Raw genomic sequence first — 24,540 nt, 5'->3', positions numbered from 1 at the left:
ATTAAGATTACGTTTTGTCTAATTAAACAGAAAGAATCATGCATCCAGGAAGGAAGTATGATTCCGGTGCTTCAAAGCGAAGGAAGAAACAGAAACTAGAAGAAGATACTCGATCACAAAAGGATACTCTCGATAAATTTGTTATGAAAAAACGTAAGCCCAATTCTGAAAATCAAACTAATGAAGGTGATGATACTAACAATGTCGACGTCGACGAAGATGATTCAAACCATCTTGATGAAGGAGATACTGCTAATATTTCCATTGAAGGTGATGATGCTAATATTGATGATAACATCAAAAATTTGGTTCAACCTGATATATTTGATCCAAGAATATGGGATGCACTTGATCCTACAATGGTTGATACTTTGGTGCAAAAGGGTCCTAAAAGAGACTTGTCTATTGAGCATGGTCCTACAGACAAATTTGGTAGAAGGTTTTCAGCATTATCGTAATGTTGTTATTGCATACAGAATTTTGTTAACCATTCCAGTGACAATTACATCTGTAGAAAGGAGCTTCTCTAAACTCAAGTTGTTGAAATCATACTTGCGTTCTACTATGACACAAGAAAGACTCAATGGATTGGCAACAATAGCACTTGAAAATGATGTCTTGGAGAAGATTTATTATGAAGATTTGATCGAAGATTTTATTTGAAGAAATACTAGAAGAATGTTGCTCTTTGGTAGAAAATGAGGTCAGTTTATAAGTTTATAGTGTTAGTACCATCTTTACTAATTTACGGTTAGTATTTCATGTATTCCCTAAATACTGTACCAAATATGACATATTTGAAGTTAGATAATTAAGTAAGAGCATGCTTTTAGTTCTTCAGTTTTATAGTATAAAAAAATAGGGCCCTAGTTTGATTTTTTGTCCCGGGCCCCTGAATTTTGGAGACGGCCCTGCGGGTGCATCTGCACCCGCGCCGACGGAAAAATCAAAACAATACTTAAAAATTCAAAAAATACAATTTTTTTGTGTAGTAGATAATTTGATGCGTGAGGTCCGCTTCAAATTTTATCTTATTTGGACATCTGAGCAGCTTTCAGTAAAAAAGACAAAATCTGGGTCTATGAAAAATGTTGACTGTGCACGAATTTTCTGACACGATTTGTCTTTTTTGCCGAGAGCTGCTAAGTTGTTCAAAGAAGATGAAATTTGGATCGAACCTCACGCATCAAATTGTTTGTCACACAATTTTATTTTATTTTAGTATTTGTTTTGATTTTTTTTATGAGTGGGAGCATATGAGTCCGTGCTTTCCGATACCACAGTCCCTTATTCGCGCCCTTTTTTTAGGAGAAACAGATTGGCTAGGTTTTTTTTTAGACAAACAGATTGGCTAGTTTCTCACTGTCACCCACTCACCCGCGTCTCGGCGGCACCGGGCTGCTCCTTCCCATCCATCCATCCTCACGAGTGGGCTGGGGCCTGTGGGCGGTGGAGTCCGGAGTATTTTGATATTTTCGTCGACCAACGTGTGTACCTACGCAGGATAAGGGCGAAAAACCCCCAATGCCAGGTCCGCGTCACCCGAATCCTCTGGAAACCGTGTGCCCACAGAATCCGTTTAAACACCTCCCCCATAAGCTTCCAATCCGAACAAATCACCCTCTCAGCTTACGGCACTCCTAATCCTAAAAAACTCTCGCAGTATTCCTCCCGTCCCGACCCACTCTCCGTTCCCCCCCAAATCCACTGGAACGCGCTACAGGATTCAGCCGCGATCCGATCGCCGAAGCGACCGCGCAGCGCCGTCCCGCCCGCTCGATTCGGTCGCGTGTGCGCTAGGAAGTTCGTCCGCCACGCGCCTCGCGGTTTTGTGTTCGTTTTCTCGTTCGGTTACCGCTTTCAATCTTAGGCTACTAGCTCGATCGATCTCTGTAGGTATGTATGTGTGTTCTTCTGATTGCTTGCGCCTGCGCGTGGATGATGCATGACTAACTGCATGGTTTTGGTTATGCTGATTGATTGCTTGATTTTGTTGTGCTGGCTACTTTTCCTGATTCGGTTTAACCCTTCTCGTCAATCGGTTCGTTGACTGCTGCTTGATGTTATTGTTCATTCAAATTAGGTGATGTGCGTCCCCACAATTCGTTTCAAGTTCGCTTTAAAGTTCGAAACCGTGAACATATGCGCTGGAATGCCTGTATGCGGGGTTTGGGTTGCGTTTCATCTTCCTAGGTACGATGTGTTTCGGTCTATTTGCTGGCCACAGCTATTTGGGCGTGTGGGGTCATGTCCTTCTTCATCAAATCTTGCGCTCTTCTGGCTAATCTAAACTGTCATGGACGCTGGGACACTGCATTTTGCTTCCTCTCCATATGCCTGAAACGCTGTCCTGTTTTGGTTCCTCATTCAACTCTCGTTGTGCCAAAGGCAGAAACAGAATTTTGTTTTCGTTCACCAATCAAAGAAAACTATGGACATTCTTGTAACAACTTGTTGAGGGCACACTCTCGAAAGAAAAGAAAAAAAAAACAAGGCTGAGGGCAAACTATCACTTTTCTAGACAAGTTAAGTTAAAAAGAGAGTGTGTTCGGAAGGGCAGCAACTCGCAGACTACTTGTTGCATGCAGAATTGGTTACTAATTTTCTTTACTGCTTTTGGCACAGAGTTGGGGGAAGTGACTTCACTTATGCAGGTTCTTTCAATGATGCTGCTTCACTAGTTATCCAGACGATCCCTATTCAGTAGGAAATTGTAGATAGGTTACATTTCAGGTACAACCCACTGAAGTCTTAATTAGGACGCTGGCTTTCTCAAGATGTTCTTGATTGGAGAATTAGAGCAAGTTTAGTTTATTTGTGGATATCACGCGACCTTAAACCAGTGTTTGGACAAGTTTCTTCCGTTGAAGATGAAGCCGGTGTCTGCTGGAGGTAGGCTCCCTTGTAATTTGACTTCTTACGGAACCTTTCAGTTCGATAAAAATATTCACCGACGATACTAGCTAACACGTCGAAACCTTTTCATGAAACCATCCCATCCCCTTCCCTTTTTGTTTCCTGGCATTTGATGCTATTGCATGTTCCTCTTGCCAGACAACGGGGAGAGCCAGCACCACGGTAAAACTGATGCAGACGGATTACTGTGTACAAATTGCTTGGGAATTCTTCTCTGGATGGATATCAGTTGTGTAATTTGTTTTCTCACAGCTCACAATCCAGCTAGTGTATTCTAGCTGTGATTGTTTGGTGATCAAACTATGAGGTTTTTGCTGATTGGAGCTGTCCGGAGTTGCTTTGGTCTTGTGTTGATATGCCTGGTCTTCAGCAGTATACAGCAACCAGAACCACATGCAGTGGTTTCCTCCATATTTAGGACCTGTGACTGCATTCTGTATTGAGAGCCATCCTGCTAAATGCATAATACTTGCAGGTATTTGTGTTGTGCTTGCAAGGCGATAGCTTTTGCACTACCAAACAGCCGACATGGGTGCCGTGCAGCTTGAGTCTGTTGCTGCTCAGCATGCACACGCTAAGCTAAATATGGATTCACTTCCTCAAGGCCCTTCGTTGTTTGATGGAAATGACACAGCCAGGGTCAATGGTTCTAACTCTGATGAGTATGAAAGATTTGAGAAGGGATTAATGGAGTATGGGTATGTCCTGTTATCTCATGAGTCACCTTATTTTCTAAGATCTGCTCACAGTAATAGGTTTCTTGGTAAATTATTGTCGTAAGAACTTTACAAGTATGTGTTGTTGCAGATGTGCACATTACCGAAGAAGATGCCGCATACGAGCACCTTGCTGCAATGACATTTTTGATTGCCGGCACTGCCACAATGAATCAAAGGTACAATTTCATATGAACAATGTCTGAGTTTTTAATTTTGCATTTCATTTTAAGGCTGTAAACTATAATCGATGATAAGTTTCTAGATGGGGTTTGGTTAGAGCTTTGACCGTTGTCTATGCTGCTATTTGAATCTTACAGTGGAAAAATAATCTGATTTAATAGCCGTTATGTGCTGGTACAAGGATACTATATTAATATTAAACCGTATGTTGGGAGCTATAATATCGTGTGATATGTCAAAACATCTCAATTAATATGGTCAACTTTTATTCTATTTCCTGATGTTTTTTCTGGATGCATATATGTACTTCTATTTATATTGCATATAACGTTTTCCACAAACGATTTAACTTACTATTATATGGTTCAAGTATTAATAATTTTGTCCTGAAATGATTTTTGAAAATATAGTCATATCAATAGCGTTTTGGGAGCTGTAATATCATGAGATATGTCAAACACCATTCACATTTAAGCTTGACGATAAATATATCGCCAACTGTTTTTCTATTTCTTGGTGCTTTTTAGATGCATGTCTATATCTCTTATGCTTTGTTTATATTGTGTATAAGTTTTTCTTAGACGATTATGCGTTCTGTTACGGTTTAAGTGCTCATTATTTGTTCTGGATTTTATTTTATTTGTAAATTGTGGAGAAATAATGTACTATGTATTGACAGAATTCGATTAGAATTGATACTCCTAGGCGACATGAACTTCCACGCCATGAACTGCAGCAGGTTCGTTTTGTTTTATTTTGAGGTACACCACTACTTTGCAACCCTCATTACTCTTACAGTCATGCTGAGTTGGTTCTTGATCTGTAAACAGGTCATATGCTCATTGTGTGGCACTGAACAAGAGGTTCGTGACTGAACCATAGTCATTGCTGCATAAAAGTAGTGCTTTCCTGTCTAGCTTCAATGTGTCATCAAGATGCTTCTTGCTTATCTGTTGCCAGGTACGACAAATATGCATCAGCTGTGGTGTATGCATGGGGAAGTATTTCTGTGAAGTGTGCAAGCTCTTTGATGATGATGTGAGTAAGAGGAGTTTCCAGTTTTGGTTTTTTTGTCTACTTCGATCAAGGTTCAGCAGTATGCCATACTAAGAATTAATTTTGTGATTCCAGGTCTCAAAACAGCAGTATCACTGCCATGGTTGTGGAATATGCAGGTATGCAATTTTGTCCTGTGATAATTTCCAGTCTTGGAATTGTATGGATGTATGTCTCTGGACTATTATTTTTGTTGAAAGTTGTTTTTAAATTTGAATTTGTTCTTATCTTTGCAGAATTGGTGGCAGGGAGAATTTCTTTCACTGCTCAAAATGTGGTAATGCGTCGTTCTTGTGTCTAAAATTGCATTCTTGAAAGCACAGTGTACCCGTATGATGTCATATCTAGGAAGCTTGCTGCAACATGTTTGTACACACATTATTCTTTGTAGACTTCTGCGGTTTCACAATGTTGCACGACTTGTAGTTGATTTGTGCCAGAAAATAGGAAGAGTTTTTCTCAGAGACATTTTCATTCTCCTGTATGTTATAAATAACTAGGTGAATGCATAGTATTTTCAACTTTTAACTCAAAATCCACAATTTTTAGTCGTCCATTCCTCAAGTTCTTTACTCATTCTAAAGTCTTAACAAAACTATAGTGTACATTTGAATATTGCTAATTTTGTTGTAAAAATCTCAGTATTGGGCTTAGTTCATTTTTTACACTTATGAATTAGTTTTTATAACTTTATTACTTCATTCCATTTAGTTGGTGTAACCCTTCCTGTTTATGTATCTCATGCAGGATGTTGTTATTCTACTGTTTTGAAGAACAGTCATGCATGTGTTGAAGGAGCCATGCATCATGACTGTCCAATCTGCTTCGAGGTTGGTGTTCAATTGCTTGCTCTTTTGGATCTGCAGCATATAGTTTTATGAATTAATTTCTGATTTCGCATTATTCTCTGGCTGACCCTGTCGTGATTTCCAGTACTTGTTTGAGTCGAGAAATGATGTCTCTGTTCTGCCGTGTGGTCATACAATTCATGAAAAATGCTTGAAAGAAATGAAGGAGCATTGCCAGTAAGTTTAACTTGGTCTTCGATATACTCTGGTTTGTCATGTGTAGCACTAGGGCCAGGCAGTTGACATGTCTAAAACCAAATTTTAGATTCGCATGCCCGCTCTGCTCCAAGTCGGTGTGTGACATGTCAAAGGCATGGGAAAGACTGGATGCAGAACTAGCGACTCTGTCAAACTCCTTCGACGATAAGATGGTAATGTTCTCGTTTGCTTGTACAAGTGGCATACTCGGCACATCATTAACCAACCTCGTTGCTAGATAATTTGAACCGAAAAGCTAAATCTGTTTGCCTCTGCTGATCCACGTTTCCTGGTTGTAGGTTCGCATATTGTGCAATGATTGCGGGGCGGTATCAGAGGTGCAGTTTCACTTAATTGCACATAAGTGCCATAGTTGCAAGTCATACAACACCCGGCAAATTTGAAGTAGTGAGCCATGGAGGGACTCTACGTTCTTCCTAGAAGTTGGCGAGCGCGCTCCAGCAGTGGAAATCGATTCATCTACGTGATGTTTTCCACGAAGGCAGATCACTGGACAGTTTATCTGCATCCTCCGCAGTTAGCTGCTGCCTTTTGGTTGTCCTTCATTTGTTTCTGCATGGTCTCCTTTTGTTCAGTGTGTAACAGCTTCCGCGTGACCGATCAAGCCTTGCATATTTTAGCACAACGCGGCATCTGGTAGAATTGTGTTCTACTCCCTCCATCTCAAAGTAAGTGACTCAAAAATGACTCTTCTCTTGAGTCATTTTTGAGTCACTTATTTTGGGACGGAGGAAGTACTCGATTGGTATCATTTCCAGCATTGGTCAGGACTGCAACCTATAGGATCACCACTCTGGCGAGTCTTGCTGCGTGCATGCAGCAGGCTGTGTGGCATAGGGTTTATGGTTGCAAAATTTCTTGATTCTCAATTTAAATGTCAGGATTACCAAGTTGGGCTGCAATTTCTGGGTCTACATTGTTACTGCTTTTTCATTCAGTTTATTGCACGCTTTGCCGGTTAATGTTCCTGAGGCCTCTTTGGGGAGGATTGTTAATGTGAGCGATGATGTTGATGTGAAAGCTTTGCCTAGGCAACTGCTTGTAGGCGTAGAGAGTCGAGTAGGTTCCTTTTTTTTTCTGAATAAGTGGAGTAGGTTCCAACGGCGGCACTGCCAAAGCGTGGTTCTTGGGCTAACAAGATGTGACTCTAGGGCCTCTTTCATTCCAACATTTTTTATCGTATGCATGTCAATTTATATCAACTCTTTTTTGAGAAGATGCGTTTTCTAGAAATATTTCAACTGAGTTGAAATTATTAGAAAGATTCAATAATTCTATGTTGTTATAACAAAAACATTATTTCAGTCATAGGAGGGCAGTTATGCAAATATTCAATACTGAGTCCAGGCTCACATGCTCCTAGATCTCTCCCTAATCAATACAGTTTTTGTTGTCCGTCTTGAAAATTATCCCTAAAGTTTGCATAAATTACCCACCATGCCACCGTAAGTAATAGAAAACGTTTCACAAAACGAAAAATCTTGTATTGGGCCGATCCATGTAAAAACCTTCTATATTACGCTCTGCATGCTGGGAGAATAGCCAGCACACCGTATAGGTCGGCCCATGCACAAGCGCCTGCTTTTAGTTCTGTTTATTTATTTTTATTTTTAATTTAAATAATTTAGAACTTCAAATAATCTTTAAAATTTTGATAAACTGAAAATTATAAATCAACATATTTAAAAAACTAAAATGTTTGTGACTTCAAAAACTGCTCGGAGTTTCGTAAAAATGCTCGCATATACAATAAAATGTTTGCAATTTTAGAAAATGTTTATACAATAAGAAAAGTCCATGATCTCAAATACAATTCCATGTATTAAAAATTATTAAAGGCATTTAACAAAATGCTTTCTAATTCAAAATATGTTAATGCATTTAAAAAATGTCATAAAATTTTAAAAATAGCTAATGCCTGTTTTGATAGTTTCTTTTTTCTATTTAAAATTTTCTGTTCCATTTTTGTTTATTTATAATTTAAATAATTTAGAATTACAAAAACTTTTGCATATTCAAAAATAGGAATTTTGAATTAAAATGCTGATGAATTTTTATTTTGAATTAAAAATAGGATTCAAAAAAAGCGCCGGAATTTTATATTTTTTTTGCAAATTCCAAAACAATGTCCATGAATTTAGTAAATATATTACTGATTTATAAAAATGTTTGTTTATTCAGAAAAACTTCATGCGTTTCAAAAAATGTTTGTGAATTTAAAATAAAATCCTTCAACATAAAAAATTATGTCCGTCTTTTTCTTGAATAGGTCGCCAATTCAAAAGAAAATATTTAAACCCGTTCGAAATATAAAAAATAATCACGATTTTTAGTAAATGTTTGTAAACTGTAAAAAAATGTTCTTGATTTTAAAATTGTTTCCATATTTGTAAAATTGTTCATGAAAAATCTAATGTATGTAGTTAAACATTAATGCTTCTAAGTCTTTGTGATAATATATCTGTGTGAATTTTGAAGAATTAACTGTTGGATGGATCGAATTACTATTGTATGTTTTCTAAAAAAAATTTGAAATTCAGAAAAAATCTTTGAGTTACCAAGATTTTTGACAACCATGATATATATTTTCTGAAAATGTAAAGATTGCTTTAACTTGCAAATACATTTTAAAAAAGAAATATTTTGTTGCATTTGTGCACAAATTTTCTAAATCTAGCGATGATATGTGAACGTAATGTGGTCACCATCGTTGAAGATTATGTTTTTCTTTCCGTGGCAATGCACAGGCCATTTTGCTAGTCTCTCCCTAATAATGAAGCAAATAGGGTTTCTGGTCGTCCGTCATGGCATTTTTGCGAAAAAAGTCCCTCCGTTTTTAGTTAATCAACCACAGTCATTTCTTAAGTGGAAAAAAACGTTTCGTCCATCGTGCATCTTTACGAAAACACCCTTTCAAACCCGCGGTCCTTTGCAGCCCTCCCTCCCCTCCCCCTCCTCCTCCTCCCGGCCGCCCATCCTCCTCCTCTTCCTCCTCCCTCCCTCCCCTCCCCCTCCCCCTCCTCCTCCCCTCGCTGATGCGGTGGTGGGTGTGGTGGTGGATGGAGGAGCAGAGGGTCTGAAATCGGTCCTGGAGCAGTTCAACTCGACGTCAGACAAACATTCCATGTCGTGTGATCCAAGCAGCACGTGCACGACCTCTTCCTCTCCTTCCACATCGCCGCGGCTCACCGCCGGCATCGTCAACTTCTTGGCACGCCGTGCCATGACCACGCACCACCGACCAGCAGCAGCACCACCATTTCCCCTCCACTCGCCAGGATCCTCCACTGGCTCCGCCGACTCCGCGCCGTGGAGCAGCTGCTGCCACCACCGCCACGCCCCGGCCACGCCGCCCTCGCTGCCGTCCGACACCAGCACGAGGCAGCGGTGGTGGTGCTGCCGCTGAAGCAGGGGGCCGCCGACCCGCTGTGAACTTTCTGGCCCGTCACACTTGCGCAGTTGTGCTAGAGGAGAGGGTCCTTTTTACAGTCAAAATAATCCCACCTTGCTCCTTTACATGTAATCTCACCGGTTTATATACGTATGGCCCAGAGAATCAACAAGCGGCTCTGGAATTAGGAAGGGAAAGAAGGAAGGGAAAAACGAATCGACAAACGATCCATGAAGAAATTAACTCAGCAAAAGCGCGGGAGACTGAGGGCGTGCGGGGGGAGGGGGTGAGGAGGAGATGGGCTCACCGAAGGATGCGAACAGCAACAATGAGAAGCACAACCAGTAGGAGGCGCCGGACGTCGAGGGCGCTCCGGCAGGGCGGGGCGCGGACCAGAGCAAGTGGCATCCATGGCGCTCCAACAGGACGCGGACCAGAGCAAGCGGAGGCACGGGAGACTAAGGGCGCGGGGTGGGGGCGAGGAGGAGATGGGCTCACCGACAGGCTCGTGGGCAGGTCGTAGGCGCTAGAAGGACAAGATCCCGAGCAATGGCGAGCTTGTGGATAAAGATAGGCTGCTCGCTCGGTTAGATGGTGGACGATGCAACTAACTTTTCTTAGATTTGTTTTGAGGGGTTCTTTTGTGACGAAGGGCTTTAATAAAAAAAAGGCAGTTTTCTTAAGTTTTTGGTCCGTCCGCATTGATTTATATAATGATTGAAATTTTCACGCACTCGCTTCTATCTTTAGGCATCGGCTCGTTGTCACATCACAGATTTTATTGAGACTCAGAGAAAAGATTAATTAGTCTTACTAAATAGCCTCACTTTGCTCCCTTATATTCCTTTGTACCAGTTTATAAACATATTTATGTTTTTAGGTAATAATGAGTTGTCTACCTCCCGATTATATGTGAAGCGCAATGTGATGGAAAAATGAGGAAGGAAAGAAAATCAAGATTCTTGATATGTATGCACGATTAAAGGAGGAACATTTTCTTGGGACCATAAATTAAAACCGTATTATGAGGATGATGTATTGAATGTATACATCAATAAAAATCATTGATCCATTTTGTTCGCCGATTTATTTCCTTTTACTTGGGGGTCAAAAATTGGATCTCTATTGTTCTTGGCTTTCTTGCATGACTTTTCTTAATTAATTATTGATTTGTAAAATTAATGATAGATTGGTGCAATTTTACTAAATTGGAATTGTTTTATTTTGGGTTGTAAATTTTGAACTTCTGTAAATTAAGAGCGTGGGAATTTTTTTTTCCGTTGCACCGCACGTGCTCTTTTGCTAGTAATAATAAAGCAAATACGGTTTCTGGTCGTCCGTCGTGGCATTTTTGCGAAAAAGTTCCTCCGTTTTCAGTTAATCAACCCGTAGTCCTTTCTTAAGTGAGGAAAACGTTTCGTCGTGCCACTTTTACAAACAAGCCCTCGAAGTTTCCTGAAATCAACCTGCAGTCCGGATTTAAGTGAGAAAATGAATCGTTTTTTGCATTGTTCAGAAAACCCCGTGATGTTCCAGGTAATCAACCCGCACTCCGTATTTTAACAAAAAAAACCTAACATTTCAGTTAGTCAATCCAAATTTTATCGAAAATAAAATTATCCATATCTTTTAAACCGTAACTCCGATTTTAACATGTTATAGATGAAATTTGATTAAAAAAATATGTAGAGTCTAAATAAACTTAATCCGTAGTGTATGGTCTTTTTTTCTCTCTTTCCGGCGACGATACGAATTGCAATAAACATCCATTAAATTCAAACCAAATTGAGAGGAAAGAGAACATCGTTAACCACAAATGCTCACCTTTGAAAAACCTCGTGGGGAGAAACAACATATTTTTCATCTTATTCCGAGTGACTGTACATTCAAACGCGTTTTCGTTGTGTGAGCACTAAAGCCATCGTCGGCAACACAAATGTGATGCCATGTGAAAATATATTGCATTTAAAGTGTGCGTTATTTTCTCTTCCGTTGCAACGCACGGATCACAAAAGGAAAAAAATGAATTTTGTTTTGAGAACACACATGTTCACGTCTTCTATATAAAGTGAAAAACACAAAAAAAGGATTTTTTTTTGCTTGGTAATATGTGTCTCATTCATATCATAAAGATTAAAGTATAAGTCACATAAAGACCAACAAGACAAAACTGAAAAGATAGAAGAACATCCCTGAGTTTGACACCAACGTTTGTCACCTGTCTCCGACATCATCACACTAGTCATCGAAGAAAAAATGATGAATCACCTCCTCATCCGAGCTCAACGCAGCTCCATCGTTGATAAGCAGTTTTGCGGACCTTCAAGGTGGCTCATCAAAAGTGAAGCCCTTGTTGTTGATCGAATCAAGCCGGAGCAACACCCCGAATACGTCATCGAGCTGTAGATCTAACATCCCACCATGACTAAGACGTCGATTGAGGAAGCCATACCTGTCATCCACGAACCCAGCACATGTTTTGTCTTTCAGATGTTGTCGATGCACACCACAATCTGCATCCTCTCTTTGACTACCTCCCAAGCTGCGCACCAATGCTAGAGAAAACGTCGTCGCAAGGGTGGAGCCCGAGGACATAGGTCCACCATGAGGATGCCACCGTTGTCACGCCATCCTTGCTTGAACACACCAGTTTCCAAATCCATCATCGACCATAGGAAATAATCTTTATTGAGCGCCGTCATCTTCGCTGCCGAAGCCAATACGATGAACAACCTAAAAACGTAGACTATGATACGTCTCTGTCGTATCTATAATTTTTGATTTTTTCTTGCTAATATTCTACAACTTTCATATACTTTTGACAACTTTTTATACTATTTTGGGGACTAACATATTGATCCACTGCCCAGTGCCAATTCCTGTTTGTTGCATGTTTTTTGTTTCACAGAATATCCATACCAAACAAAGTACAAACGTAATAAAAACTTAGGGGATTGTTTTGGAATATTTATGATTTTTAGGAAGAAGAATCAACGCGAGGCGATGCATGGAGTGCCCACAAGCCCTGTCGCTGTGGCCAAGGGGTGGGCCCGCGGCAGGCAGGCTTGTGGCCACTCCTTAAGACGGTTGGAGACCTTCTTTCGCCGCAAGAAAGATAATATCCGGAAGATAATCGTGTTAAAATTTCAGCCCAATCGGAGTTACAGATCTCTGGGAATTTAAGAAACGGTGAAATGCAGAATTTGGGAGCGCAGAAACAGAAGGACACAATGAGAGAGATTCAATCTCGGAGGGGCTCTCGCCCCTCCGCTGCCATGGAGACCATGGAACAGAGGGGAAACCCTTCTCCCATCTAGGGAGAAGGTCAAGGAAGAAGAAGAAGGAGGTGGGCTCTCTCCCCCTCTCTCTCGGCGGCGCCGGAACGCCGCCAGGGACATCATCGTGTGACGGCGATCTACACCAACACCTCCATCGTCTTCACCAACATCTCCATCATCTTCCCCCATCTATATTCAGCGGTTCACTCTCCCGCAACCCGCTGTACCATCTACTTGAACATGGTGCTTTATGCTACATATTATTATCCAATGATGTGTTGCTATCCTATGATGTCTGAGTAGATTATCGTTGTCCTATCGGTGATTGATGAATTGCTATGATTGGTTTAATTTGCTTGTGGTTATGTTGCTGTCCTTTGGTGTCCATCATATGATCGGGCGCATGGATCACACCATAGGGTTAGTTGTATGTTTATAGGACTATGTATTGCCAGGCTAGAGTGACAGAAGCTTCAAACCTAGCATAGAAATTGATGCATATGGGATTGAAGGGGTACCAATATATCTTATTGCTATGGTTGGGTTTTACCTTAATAAACGTTAAAGTTGCGGACGCTTGCTAATAGTTCCAATCATAAGTGCATATAATTACAAGTAAGGGATGACATGCTAGCAGTGGCCTCTCCCACATAAAACTTGCTATTGGTCTAGTAACGTAGTCAATTGCTTAGGGACAATTCCGCAACTCCTACCACCACTTTTCCACACTCGTTAGACACTCGTAGTTGTTTCTTTATCTAACCAGCCCCTAGTTTTATTTACGTGTTCTTTACTTTCTTGCAAGCCTATCCTATCACTCCTACAAATTACTTCTAGTTTCTTACTTGTTCTAGGTAAAGCGAACGTAAAGTGTGCGTAGAGTTGTATCGGTGGTCGATAGAACTTGAGGGAATATTTGTCCTACCTTTAGCTCCTCATTGGGTTCGACACTCTTACTTATCGAGAAAGGCTACAATTGATCCCCTATACTTGTGGGTTATCATGACCTTTTTCTGGCGCCGTTGCCGGGGAGCAATAGCATGGGGTGAATATCCTCGTGTGTGCTTGTTTGCTTTATCACTAAGTAGATTTATTTGCTGTTCTAAGTTGTTCTCTATCTTTAGTTTTGGATATGGAACACGAAATACCAAAAAAATTAGGTGTACTTGCTACTCATGGAGATGGGAAACCTCCTAAAACCCTCGAGGCTCGTTATGTGGAAAATATTATGCACTTCTTTAATAATCCTGAGAAAGCCCCATTCAATTATATAATGGGATACATGTTGGATCAACATGAATACTTTAGGGATTATCGCTTGACTCAAAAAGGGAAACTTTTATGGGATCAAATCCATTTGTTGAAATGGTATGCTTGGGAACTATGCAAGAATATGGTGTTACTTGTTGCTCTAGGATGAAGGCTCCACACCTTCCCTTTTCTTGTGAATTTAATGATCATAGAACCTTGGCTTCTTATGCTAATGGTATATATGATTACTATGATGTGGATCAAATAGAAGAGTTTGTTGCTTTTATGGGTGCTTATGAAATTGAGGCTCTCTTTAAAAGGTGTGATGATAATGATGATGCTCCTTACCGATCTGAAAATTTTGGCTATGCTTCGTTATTGTTATACTAATTATGAATATAATGCCCATATTGAACGATTTAAGAAGAAATCCTATGCCGCCCAAGAAGAGACTATTATTTCGCAGGAAACTATGGAAGAAGAAAATGCTGAAATTGTGAGCTCATTAGATGAAAAAGATGAAGAGGAGAGCGAAGAAGAAAAGGAGGAAGAGCGGACTAGCTACCCGTGTCCACCTTCTAATGAGAGTAACTCTTCTACTCATACATTATTTAATTTCCCTTCGTTCTTACCGAAGGATGAATGCTATGATCCCTTGGATTCGTTTGAAATATCCCTTTTTGAGGAACTTGATGCTTGCTATGCTTGTGGCCATGATGCCAATATGAATGATGCTTATGAAGATGAGCTAGCTATAGTTCCTTATGTTACACATGATGATTTTTATGAATATAATATGCATGTGCTTGCTGCTCCTACTTGCAATTATTATGAGAGAGGAACTACATCTCCACCCCTCTATGTTTCCAATACGATAAAATTGCAAGAAACTGATTATGCTATGTATTGACCTTTACTTGATGTGCATGAATTGTTCTTTTATGACATGCCAATGCATAGGAAGATAGTTAGACTTCGTCATTGCATGATATATGTTACCTTGTTCTCACTACTAAATTTCAAATCATTGCTAATTAAAATTGGCTTTGATATACCTTGGGATCCGGGTGGATCCATTACTTGAGCACTTTATGCCTAGTTTAATGGCTTTAAAGAAAGCGCTGCCTGGGAGACAAGCCGAAAGTTTTAGAGAGTCATTTATTTCTATTGAGTGCTTTTATTTAGTTTAAAAAAAATATAGAGGGGAATTTAAAACTTTTTCAAAAAGAGAAGCGATTGAAAGGTGATGCATTGTGGAAGTGAGGGTCGACCTTGAACACTTGTGTTCATGTTCATGGAAACAATGTAGAATTTTTTATGAAAGTTTCTCACAAAAATAATTATCCCCTTGTACAAATCCTTTGTATTTTAAAAATAATGTGCCAAGCAAAGCCTTTAAGATTAGTTTGGGTGATAGTTGTTTGATCACGCTGAGAAAAGACATAAACTTTCTGCTCATAAAATTAATTTCATTTTTATTCTGGAAGAGATTTTGAGTTGATTATTTTTATGCTGATTGATATGCAAATTTTCCAGACTTTCATAATTTTTTCAGATTTTTTGAGATATCAGAGTTATACGGAATATACAGATTGCTACAGACTGTTCTGTTTTGATAGATTGTGCTTTCTATGCATTGTTCTTTTATTTTGATGAATCTATGGGTAGTATCGGGGGGTATGAACCATGGTGAAGTTGGATTACAGTAGATATAATGCTAATATGAATTTAGAATGATTTCACAACAGTACTTGAAGTGGTGATTTATTTTATTATACTAACGGATCTCACGAAGTTTTGTTGAGTTTTGTGTGATTGAAGTTTTCAAGTTTTGGGTGAGAGGACGATGGATGATGGATTAAGGAGAGGCAAGAGCCTAATCTTGGGGATGCCCGAGGCACCCCAAGGTAATATTCAAGGAAGACTCAAGCGTCTAAGCTTGGGGATGCACCGGAAGGCATCCCCCCTTTCGTCTACAACCTCTCGGTAATTTTACTCGCAGCTATATTTTAATTCGTCACATGATATGTGCAAATGCTTGGAGCGTCTTTTGTGTTTATTTTTCCTTTTTCTTTTATGCACCATGCTGGTATTAGATAGTCCTTGGTTGGCTTTATAGAATTCTTCTTGTGCTTCACTTATATCTTTTGATGTTTGGATTCCCTGTTTCTCCACACATAGAAAACCGCCATTTGTAGAATGATCTTTTGCTTCACTTATATTTGTTAGAGCGGGGCATATCTTTTATAGAAAGAATTAAACTCTCATGCTTCACTTATACCTATTTAGAGAGTTAACAGGAGTTTGTCATTCACATGGTTAGTCATAAAATCCTACATAAAACTTGCAGATCACTAAATATGATATGTTTGATTCCTTGCAACAGCTTTGCGACATGAATATGTGATATTATAGTCATGCTAGTGAGTAATTGTGTATTTTTAGAAATACTTGTGTTAAGGTTTGTGATTCCTGTAGCATGCACGTATGGTGAACCGTTATGTGATGAAGTCGGAGCATGATTTATTTATTGATTGTCATCCTTTGTGTGGAGGTCGGGATCGCGCGATGGTTAACTCCTACCAACCTTTCCCCTAGGAGCATGCGTGTAGTACCTTTTTTCGATGACTAATAGACTTTTGCAATAAGTATGTGAGTTCTTTATGACTAATGTTGAGTCCATGGATTATACACACTCTCACCCTTCCACCATTGCTAGCCTCTCTAGTACCGCGCAACTTTCGCCGGTGCATTACACCCACCATATAGCCTCCCTCAAAACAGCAACCATACCTACCTATTATGGCGTTTTCACAGCCATTCCGAGATATATTGCCAGGCAACTACCACCATTACGTCTCATGACATGTGCCACCACTTCCATATTGCCATTGCATGATCGTAAGATAGCTATCATGATGTTTTCATGGCTTGTCCGTTTTTTGATGTCATTGCTATGCTAGATCATTGTCACGGTACACTACCGAAGGCATTTCATATAGAGTCATCATTGCTCTAAGAATTGAGTTGTAAGTGTGATGATCATTATTAATAGAGCATTGTCCCATGTGAGGAAATAAAAGAGGCCAACGAAGCCCATTTACAAAAAAGAGGCAAAGATGCCCACCAAAATAATAATAAAATATATAAAAAAAGAGGCCAAAGAGCCCCAAAAAAATGAGAGAAAAGAGAGAAGGGACAATTGCTACTATCCTCTTTCCACACTTGTGCTTCAAATAGCACTATGATCTTCATGACAGAGAGTCTCCTATGTTGTCACTTCCATATACTAGTGGGAAATTTTCATTATATAACTTGGCTTGTATATTCCAATGATGGGCTTCCTCAAAATTGCCCTAGGTCTTCGTGAGCAAGCAAGTTGGGTGCACACCCACTAGTTTCTTTTGTGAGCTTTCATACACTTATAAGCTCTAGTGCATCCGTTGCATGGCAATCCCTACTCACCCACATTGATATCTATTGATGGGCATCTCCATAGCCCGTTGATACACCTAGTTGATGTGAGACTATCTCCTCCTTTTTGTCTTCTCCACAACCACCATATTCTATTCCACCTATAGTGCTATGTCCATGGCTCACGCTCATGTATTGCGTGAAAGTTAAAAAAGTTTGAGAACACTAAAGTATGAAACAATTGCTTGGCTGAAACCGGGGTTGTGCATGATTTAAATACGTTGTGTGGGGAAGATGGAGCATAGCCAGACTATATGATTTTGTAGGGATAACTTTCTTTGGCCATGACATTTTGAGGTGACATGATTGCTTTGTTAGTATGCTTGAAATATTATTGTCCTTATGTCAAATGATAGACTATTGCTTCGAATCACTCATGTTTTAGTATTCATGCCATGATTAGATTATATGACCAAGATTATGCTAGGTAGCATTCCACATCAAAAATTATCTTTTTTTATCATTTACCTACTCGAGGACGAGCAGGAATTAAGCTTGGGGATGCTGACACGTCTACGTCGTATCTATAATTTTTGATTGTTTCATGCCAATATTCTACAACTTTCATATACTTTTGGCAACTTTTTATACTATTTTTGGGACAAACATATTGATCCAGTGCCCAGTGCCAGTTCCTGTTTCTTGCATGTTTTTGTTTCGCAGAATATCCATACCAAACGAAGTCCAAACGTAATAAAAACTTACGGGTATTTTTTTTGGAATATTTATGATTTTTGGGAAGAAGAATCAACGCGAGGCGATGCACGGAGTGCCCACAAGCCCTGTCGCTGCGGCTAGGGGGTGGGCCCGCAGCAGGCAGGCTTGTGGCCACACCTTAAGGCGGTTGGAGCCCTTCTTCTCTGCAAGAAAGATAATATCCGGAAGAAAATCGTGTTAAAATTTCAGCCCAATCGGAGTTACGGATCTCCAGGAATTTAAGAAACGGTGAAACGCAGAATCTGGGAGCGCAGAAACAGAAGGACACACAGAGAGAGATCCAATCTCGGAGGGGCTCTCGCCCCTCCGCCGCCATGGAGACCATGGACCAGAGGGGAAACCCTTCCGCCATCTAGGGAGTAGGTCAAGGAAGAAGAAGAAGAAGGGGGCTCTCTCCCCCTCTCTCCCGGCGGCGCTGGAACGCCGCCCGGGACATCATCGTGTGACGGCGATCTACACCAACACCTCCGTCATCTTCACCAACATCTCCATCATCTTCCCCCATCTATATTCAGCGGTTCACTCTCCCGCAACCCGCTGTACTCTCTACTTGAACATGGTGCTTTATGCTACATATTATTATCCAATGATGTGTTGCTATCCTATGATGTCTGAGTAGATTATCGTTGTCCTATCGGTGATTGATGAATTGCTATGATTGGTTTAATTTGCTTGTGGTTATGTTGCTGTCCTTTGGTGCCCATCATATGATCGCGCACGTGGATCACACCATAGGGTTAGTTGTATGTTGATAGGACTATGTATTGGCAGGCTAGAGTGACAAAAGCTTCAAACCTAGCATAGAAATTGATGCATATGGGATTGAAGGGGGACCAATATATCTTATTGCTATGGTTGGGTTTTACCTTAATGAACGTTAGTAGTTGCGGACGCTTGCTAATAGTTCCAATCATAAGTGCATAGAATTCCAAGTAAGGGATGACATGCTAGCAGTGGCCTCTCCCACATAAAACTTGCTATCGGTCTAGTAACGTTGTCAATTGCTTAGGGACAATTCCGCAACTCCTACCACCACTTTTCCACACTCGTTAGACACTCGTAGTTGTTTCTTTATCTAACCAGCCCCTAGTTTTATTTACGTGTTCTTTACTTTCTTGCAAGCCTATCTTATCACTCCTACAAATTACTTCTAGTTTCTTACTTGTTCTAGGTAAAGCGAACGTAAAGTGTGCGTAGAGTTGTATCGGTGGTCGATAGAACTTGAGGGAATATTTGTCCTACCTTTAGCTCCTCATTTGGTTCGACACTCTTACTTATCGAGAAAGGCTACAATTGATCCCCTATTACTCCTCTAACAATCGTTGCTACTCCAAAAGGAACATGTTGTGGTGTTCTTCCTCTTACACCTGACGGAATAGCGAGATAGGCGCAAGCACCGGCTACTCCTCCGCCATGGTGGCGTTGAAATGTGTCTATGCCATCTCCATCATGAAGCCGACATGCACTAGCGTGGAGTCATCGTCGGAGACCTCTGAATAGCTGGTCAGCATGTCGGCCTCTATCCGCCTTGCACAATGTCTATGTCAGACGGCCGCAAGGGCGGCCACCTCGTATGTTTGCTATGTCGAGAGGCTCTCTCACAGAGTGTTCCTGCTCGCGGTCATGGCAAATGGGTTGTGGTATGTTATGAGTTGGGTGTGTCAACCTCTAAGTAGTGCATGATAGCGAGAACAAGGTTCCGAGAGCGTCAATGCGCGGAGCGCACAATTGTTTTTTCGGTCAGCAAACATGTTCAATGGAGGCCGCGGAAGGACGGGCATTGAACATGCGTGGTAGATATTCGTCCCGTCGAAAAATGTCTCTCCGACATTGGATGGACGTAGAGACCAGGGACGCGGTGTGGGCGGCAAGACACTTCAATACTGATGCAGTGAGAGGTCACATCTGCTTTGGGTCGGCTTTAATGCTGAGTGGCCGCTCTATAGGGGCATGAATGTGGGCAGCTGACTTAGGACGAGAAATGACGCGTAGGAGGGAGCGGTTTTGATTGGGCCAGGTATTAGAGCATATTTCTCCATATGTGGTTTTGGTAATTGATGACAATCCCTATGGACTAATGTTTGCCTTGAGTTATATTTGTAGGATTTTTCCATAGGCACTTCTTGAAGTCCATATGTTGGTTTCAAGGAGTTTATATGATGACCAAGGTGGCATTCAAGGTTTTATCCAAAGATTGGTCATAAAGAGACAAGGTTGATCAATACTATGTCAAAGAGTGAATCAAGTTGATCAACACAAAAAGCATACAAGATGTGACGAGAGGGACCAAGTGATCCCATGGTATGGTAAGCGTTGTCCATTATGCTTTGTGTACTAACCCATGGTCTTCGTGAGAGTTTGTAGGATCAAAAGAATGTCTAGAGGGGGGGGGGGTGATTAGACTACTTGACAAGATATTTTTTTGCCTTCTCCCAATTCTACTTGAGAAACATCTATGACAGTTATAGCAAGCCAAGCACATCCTACACATGCAATTCTAATAGTATAGCAGCGGAAAGTAAACCATACAAGTGTAAAGTAGAGGAGTAAGGTAGGGATATCAAACGCATGAGGTTGACACGGCGATTTTTGGCATGGTTCCGATAGGTGGCGCTATCATACGTCCATGTTAGTGGAGACTTCAACCCACAGAGGGTAACGACTGCGAGAGTCCATGGAGGGCTCCACCCACGGAGGGTCTACAAAGAAGCGGCCTTGTCTATTCCACCACGACTTCCGTCCATGGAGGACTAGCCTTACTCACAGTAGATCGCCATGAAGTAGGCGATATCCTTGCCCTTACAAACATCTTGGTTCAACTCCACAACACGAAGGAGGAGGCTCCCAAGCGACACCTAACCAATCTAGGAGGCACCACCCTCCAAAAGGTAATAGATGTGGTAGATCAATGAACTCCTTGCTCTTGTGCTTCTAAAGATAGTCTCCTCAACACAAATCACTCTCTCACAGAATATGCATGGGTAGGAGAGGTTGATATGGTGGAAAGCAGTTTGGGGAGGCTAGAGATCAAGTTTCAAATGATAGGATTGGAATATCTTGGTCTCAACACATGAGTAGGTGGCTCTCTCTCAGAAAATGGATCTGGCAGTGAAGTGTGAGTTCTGAGTGCTTCCCCCACGAATGAGAGGTGGGTGAATGTGACGCCCTCGGTTTAATCGTACGCTAATCATACACGCAAATTAGTATGATCAAACTCAAGGACTCACAGGAAGATATCACAACACAACTCTAGACACAAATAAAACAATATCAGCTTCATATTACAAACCAGGGGCCTCGAGGGCTAGAATACGGAAGCTCGATAAACACACGAGTCAGCAGAAGCAACAATATCTGAGTACAGACATAAAACATGGGGTGCCTTAGAGAAGGCTAGCACAAAATATACAACCATCAAACGAGGCGAGGCCTCCTGCCTGGGAACCTCCTAAATACTCCTGGTCTTCAGCGGCCTCCACGTAGTAGTAGGCACCGTCGGGGTAGCAGTCATCGTCGGCGGGAACCTCCATCTCCTGGGCTCCATCATCTGGTCGCAGCAATGGATCAAGGGGACAAAGGGGGGAGCAAAGCAACGGTGAGTACTCATCCAAAGTACTCGCAAGTCTTACATCAGAGCTAAGCTAATTATGCATCAGTATCAAAGGGGGGGGTGGTTATATGTGGAATGACTGCAGCAATGCGAGAAAAGAGAGAGAAGGCCTAGTCCTATCGAAGACTAGCATCTTCAGGGCCTTGCAGCAATAGACGAGAGTAGAACAGGATAACACAACTAATAGTCATATTGTTGCAGCAATATTAAAGTGAGGTCACGCCCAGAGATCCTCCCTTGACTCCCTGCGAGGAAGCAATCCCGAGGCAACTAATTCCAGTTAAGTAACAATTGTAGTTGTATAAGATCAGGGCACAACTCCAAGTCGTCCTGTAACCGTGGACACGACTATTCGAATAGATAAGTTCTTCCCTTCAGGGGTGCACAACATATTCCCCGACGCGCTCGATAACACTCTGGCCGGACACACTTTTCTGGGTCATGCCCGGCCTCGGAATATCGACACGTCGTAGACCCACCTAAGCTCAGGAGAGAGGCCAGCCCGCCGGTCTAAATCCTAAGCGCAAAGGGTTCATGGGTCCACTTCCCCTCCGCGCTCCTGCATGATGCGAGGGCGGCCGACGTCAGTCCTAGCACCCCTTAATCACAAGCGCGATGCATCTCGGGACCACTCGGGCGTGCACCGCTACATCGCTGACGTCTGAAGAGCTTCGGCTGATACCGCGACGTCGAGTACCCATAATTCTTCCCACGTAGATGGTTAGTGCGTAATAAGGCCTTCCGACCAACCCAGATCAAATACCCAAATCCATTATCATTTAAATTAGGCCATCGACACAATCTCGCGGGAATCCACCCGTCTTAACAACTAATCACCAATGATCCCAGTAACATGGTCGAGTAACTGTGTTGTTGTAACATCGAGGGGAATCCGAGGTATCACCCTCGTTGGATTCCGAACGATGTATCCGTCAAGGTGGGCTTAGAGGAATCACCCACGGGGGTCCCACACATGAGGAGTTGCACGACAGAGGCATCGTCGGGAATGGTGAAAAAGGAATCACCCTCGATAACCACGACCGACTAGCTATACTACAGAGATATCATCAGGAGTACTTAGCGAGGTGTCACCCTCGGTACCCGATAGTATCTCTGTAGCTCGTACAACTAAGGGGGGGGGGGTGTATGTGCTGTGTCGGGTCTGGCTCGTCGATCAGGGATCGAGATTTGGAAGCAAAGCGGGCAACTGGACTACGGGGTCAGAGGGGATGACTGCTCCACCTATACTAAGCAGATTTAAAGGTACAGTGCTGAAAGTAGCAGTTCATCAAAAACAGGCTATGCATCAGATATATGAGCTAACTACAAGAGTAGCAAAATACTAATGCAAGCAGTAGGAAGAAAGACATAGGCGATATAGGAATGATCAAGGGGGGTTTGCTTGTCTTCCTGCTCTGCGGCAAAGGACTGATCGGCAGGGTCGTAGATGTACCCGAAAACAGCGTCAGTCTCGGGGTCTATCGGTAAGAAGGGGGGGAAGAAACAATAAATAATAGCAATGGTGCAACACAATGCATGACATGGCAAGATGCAGGCTAGACATGAGCTAACGCAGTAACATCCGTCATAGACGGGTCGGAAGAATATCAGACGATATTTTCCGGGTGTCTGGCTACTACTGGTCGGACAAGAAACGATGGAAAAGTTTCACGTTTGCTATGCTAGGGACGCGTGACACACAAATGGACCGTGTATTCGGGTTCGTCTCGTTGTGCTCATCAACTTCCATGTTGAAAATATTTTGATCTGACTTACAAATTATTTTATATTAATTTTTAAAGTTTTATTAATTATTTAGGAATTAAAAACATATTTAAATAAATTGATTAAAAGCAATTATGACATCAGCATGATGTCACGCTGACATCAGCAGTTGACTGGTCAACTGACCAGTGGGTCCCATGCGTCATAGACACAAGATTTTAGTTAAGATTAAATAGTAATTAATCAAAATAATTTAGTGGGGGACCCACGTGTCATACTCTAATTATTCTAATTACCTATTTAATTAATTAACTAATTAATATATCTATTTATTTATTTAATAAAAACATATTTTTATTTTTACATTTTCTTTTTCATTTTTCTTCAAAGCGTGTGGGGCCTCCCTGTAAGTGGGTGAGGAGGTATGGGCCCATCGGTAAGTGGCAGTAGCCACATACACATATTAAACATAAAGTATTTCTCCCTATACCTACATACATATATACATACATACGTGCATCTCATACATACAAAATACATACGCAAATACATCATTTTTATTTTTCCTTTTCTTTTTCTCATCTCTCTGTTAACTCTCTTTGTTCACAGAAGAACCACTCTGGCAACAGAGAATAAGGAGCATCTCCATCTACCCCTACTCGATCCTAACGACGTCGGAACGGAGCACCGATTGCCGGAATGGAACCGGGACGACGCAAGGAAGGAGACGGTGGGAGGAGCCCGGAAAGGGGCTCACCGACGTTGACGAGAGGGCCCGGTGAAGCCAGAGTTCTCGGGAGGCGCGGAGGAGACGGCGTGAAGGAGGACGAGGTGCTGGTGGTGACGGTTCCGGCGAGGTGGGTCGTCGGAGGGGCCTCTCTAAGGGGCCGGCCGACGTGACGAGGAGGGGGACCTCCCTGCTCGATCCCTCCTGGACCGAGCAGGAGGGAGGGAGCCCAATGGGGAGGGGAGGTCAGCTGGTGAGGGTGGCCCTGGCGACAGGTGGTGCTCGGCGAGGGAGCAGGAGGCGACGAGAGGTAGGGCGCGGTGGCCAGTGGGGGTGAGGTGGAGGGGGGGGGGGGCGAGATGGGGAGGGCCGACAGGATGGGGAGGGACGGCGGGATGAGGAGGGATCCGAGAGGAGGGCGAGGTGGAG

The 24,540-nt window shown here is 41.9% G+C and overlaps 1 protein-coding gene across 2 annotated transcripts; it reads left to right on the top strand.

Annotated features, from left to right (window-relative positions):
* Window positions 1–1,504: 1,504 nt before the first annotated feature.
* Window positions 1,505–6,840, top strand: LOC123444288 (probable E3 ubiquitin-protein ligase RZFP34). 2 transcript variants are annotated; one of them, XM_045120965.1, is made up of 12 exons: window positions 1,505–2,892; window positions 3,055–3,614; window positions 3,724–3,811; window positions 4,495–4,554; window positions 4,646–4,678; window positions 4,776–4,853; window positions 4,947–4,990; window positions 5,108–5,148; window positions 5,619–5,701; window positions 5,805–5,896; window positions 5,985–6,090; window positions 6,217–6,840. In XM_045120965.1, the coding sequence occupies exons 2-12, from the start codon at window positions 3,445–3,447 to the stop codon at window positions 6,319–6,321; spliced, it is 900 nt and encodes a 299-aa protein (XP_044976900.1). In that variant the 5' UTR covers window positions 1,505–2,892; window positions 3,055–3,444; the 3' UTR covers window positions 6,322–6,840. The 2 variants fall into 2 exon arrangements, with proteins under 2 accessions (XP_044976900.1, XP_044976901.1); XM_045120966.1 differs by having other exon boundaries at window positions 1,505–3,614.
* The last annotated feature ends 17,700 nt before the right edge of the window (window positions 6,841–24,540 follow it).

The sequence above is a fragment of the Hordeum vulgare genome, chromosome 3H, assembly GCF_904849725.1.
Source record: "Hordeum vulgare subsp. vulgare chromosome 3H, MorexV3_pseudomolecules_assembly, whole genome shotgun sequence".
Lineage (NCBI taxonomy): Eukaryota > Viridiplantae > Streptophyta > Magnoliopsida > Poales > Poaceae > Hordeum > Hordeum vulgare.
Note: the sequence above shows the minus strand (reverse complement) of the source record. Positions and strands in the feature narration are given on the sequence as shown.

What these genes read in the sequence shown, in the direction of transcription:
- LOC123444288 (XM_045120965.1), top strand. Translation starts at nt 3,445, where the DNA reads ATGGGTGCCGTGCAGCTTGAGTCTGTTGCTGCTCAGCATGCACACGCT. An exon ending in AAGGGATTAATGGAGTATGG is followed by an intron (nt 3,615 to 3,723) that starts GTATGTCCTGTT and finishes GTGTTGTTGCAG; the next exon opens with ATGTGCACATTACCGAAGAA. An exon ending in ACTGTCCAATCTGCTTCGAG is followed by an intron (nt 5,702 to 5,804) that starts GTTGGTGTTCAA and finishes CGTGATTTCCAG; the next exon opens with TACTTGTTTGAGTCGAGAAA.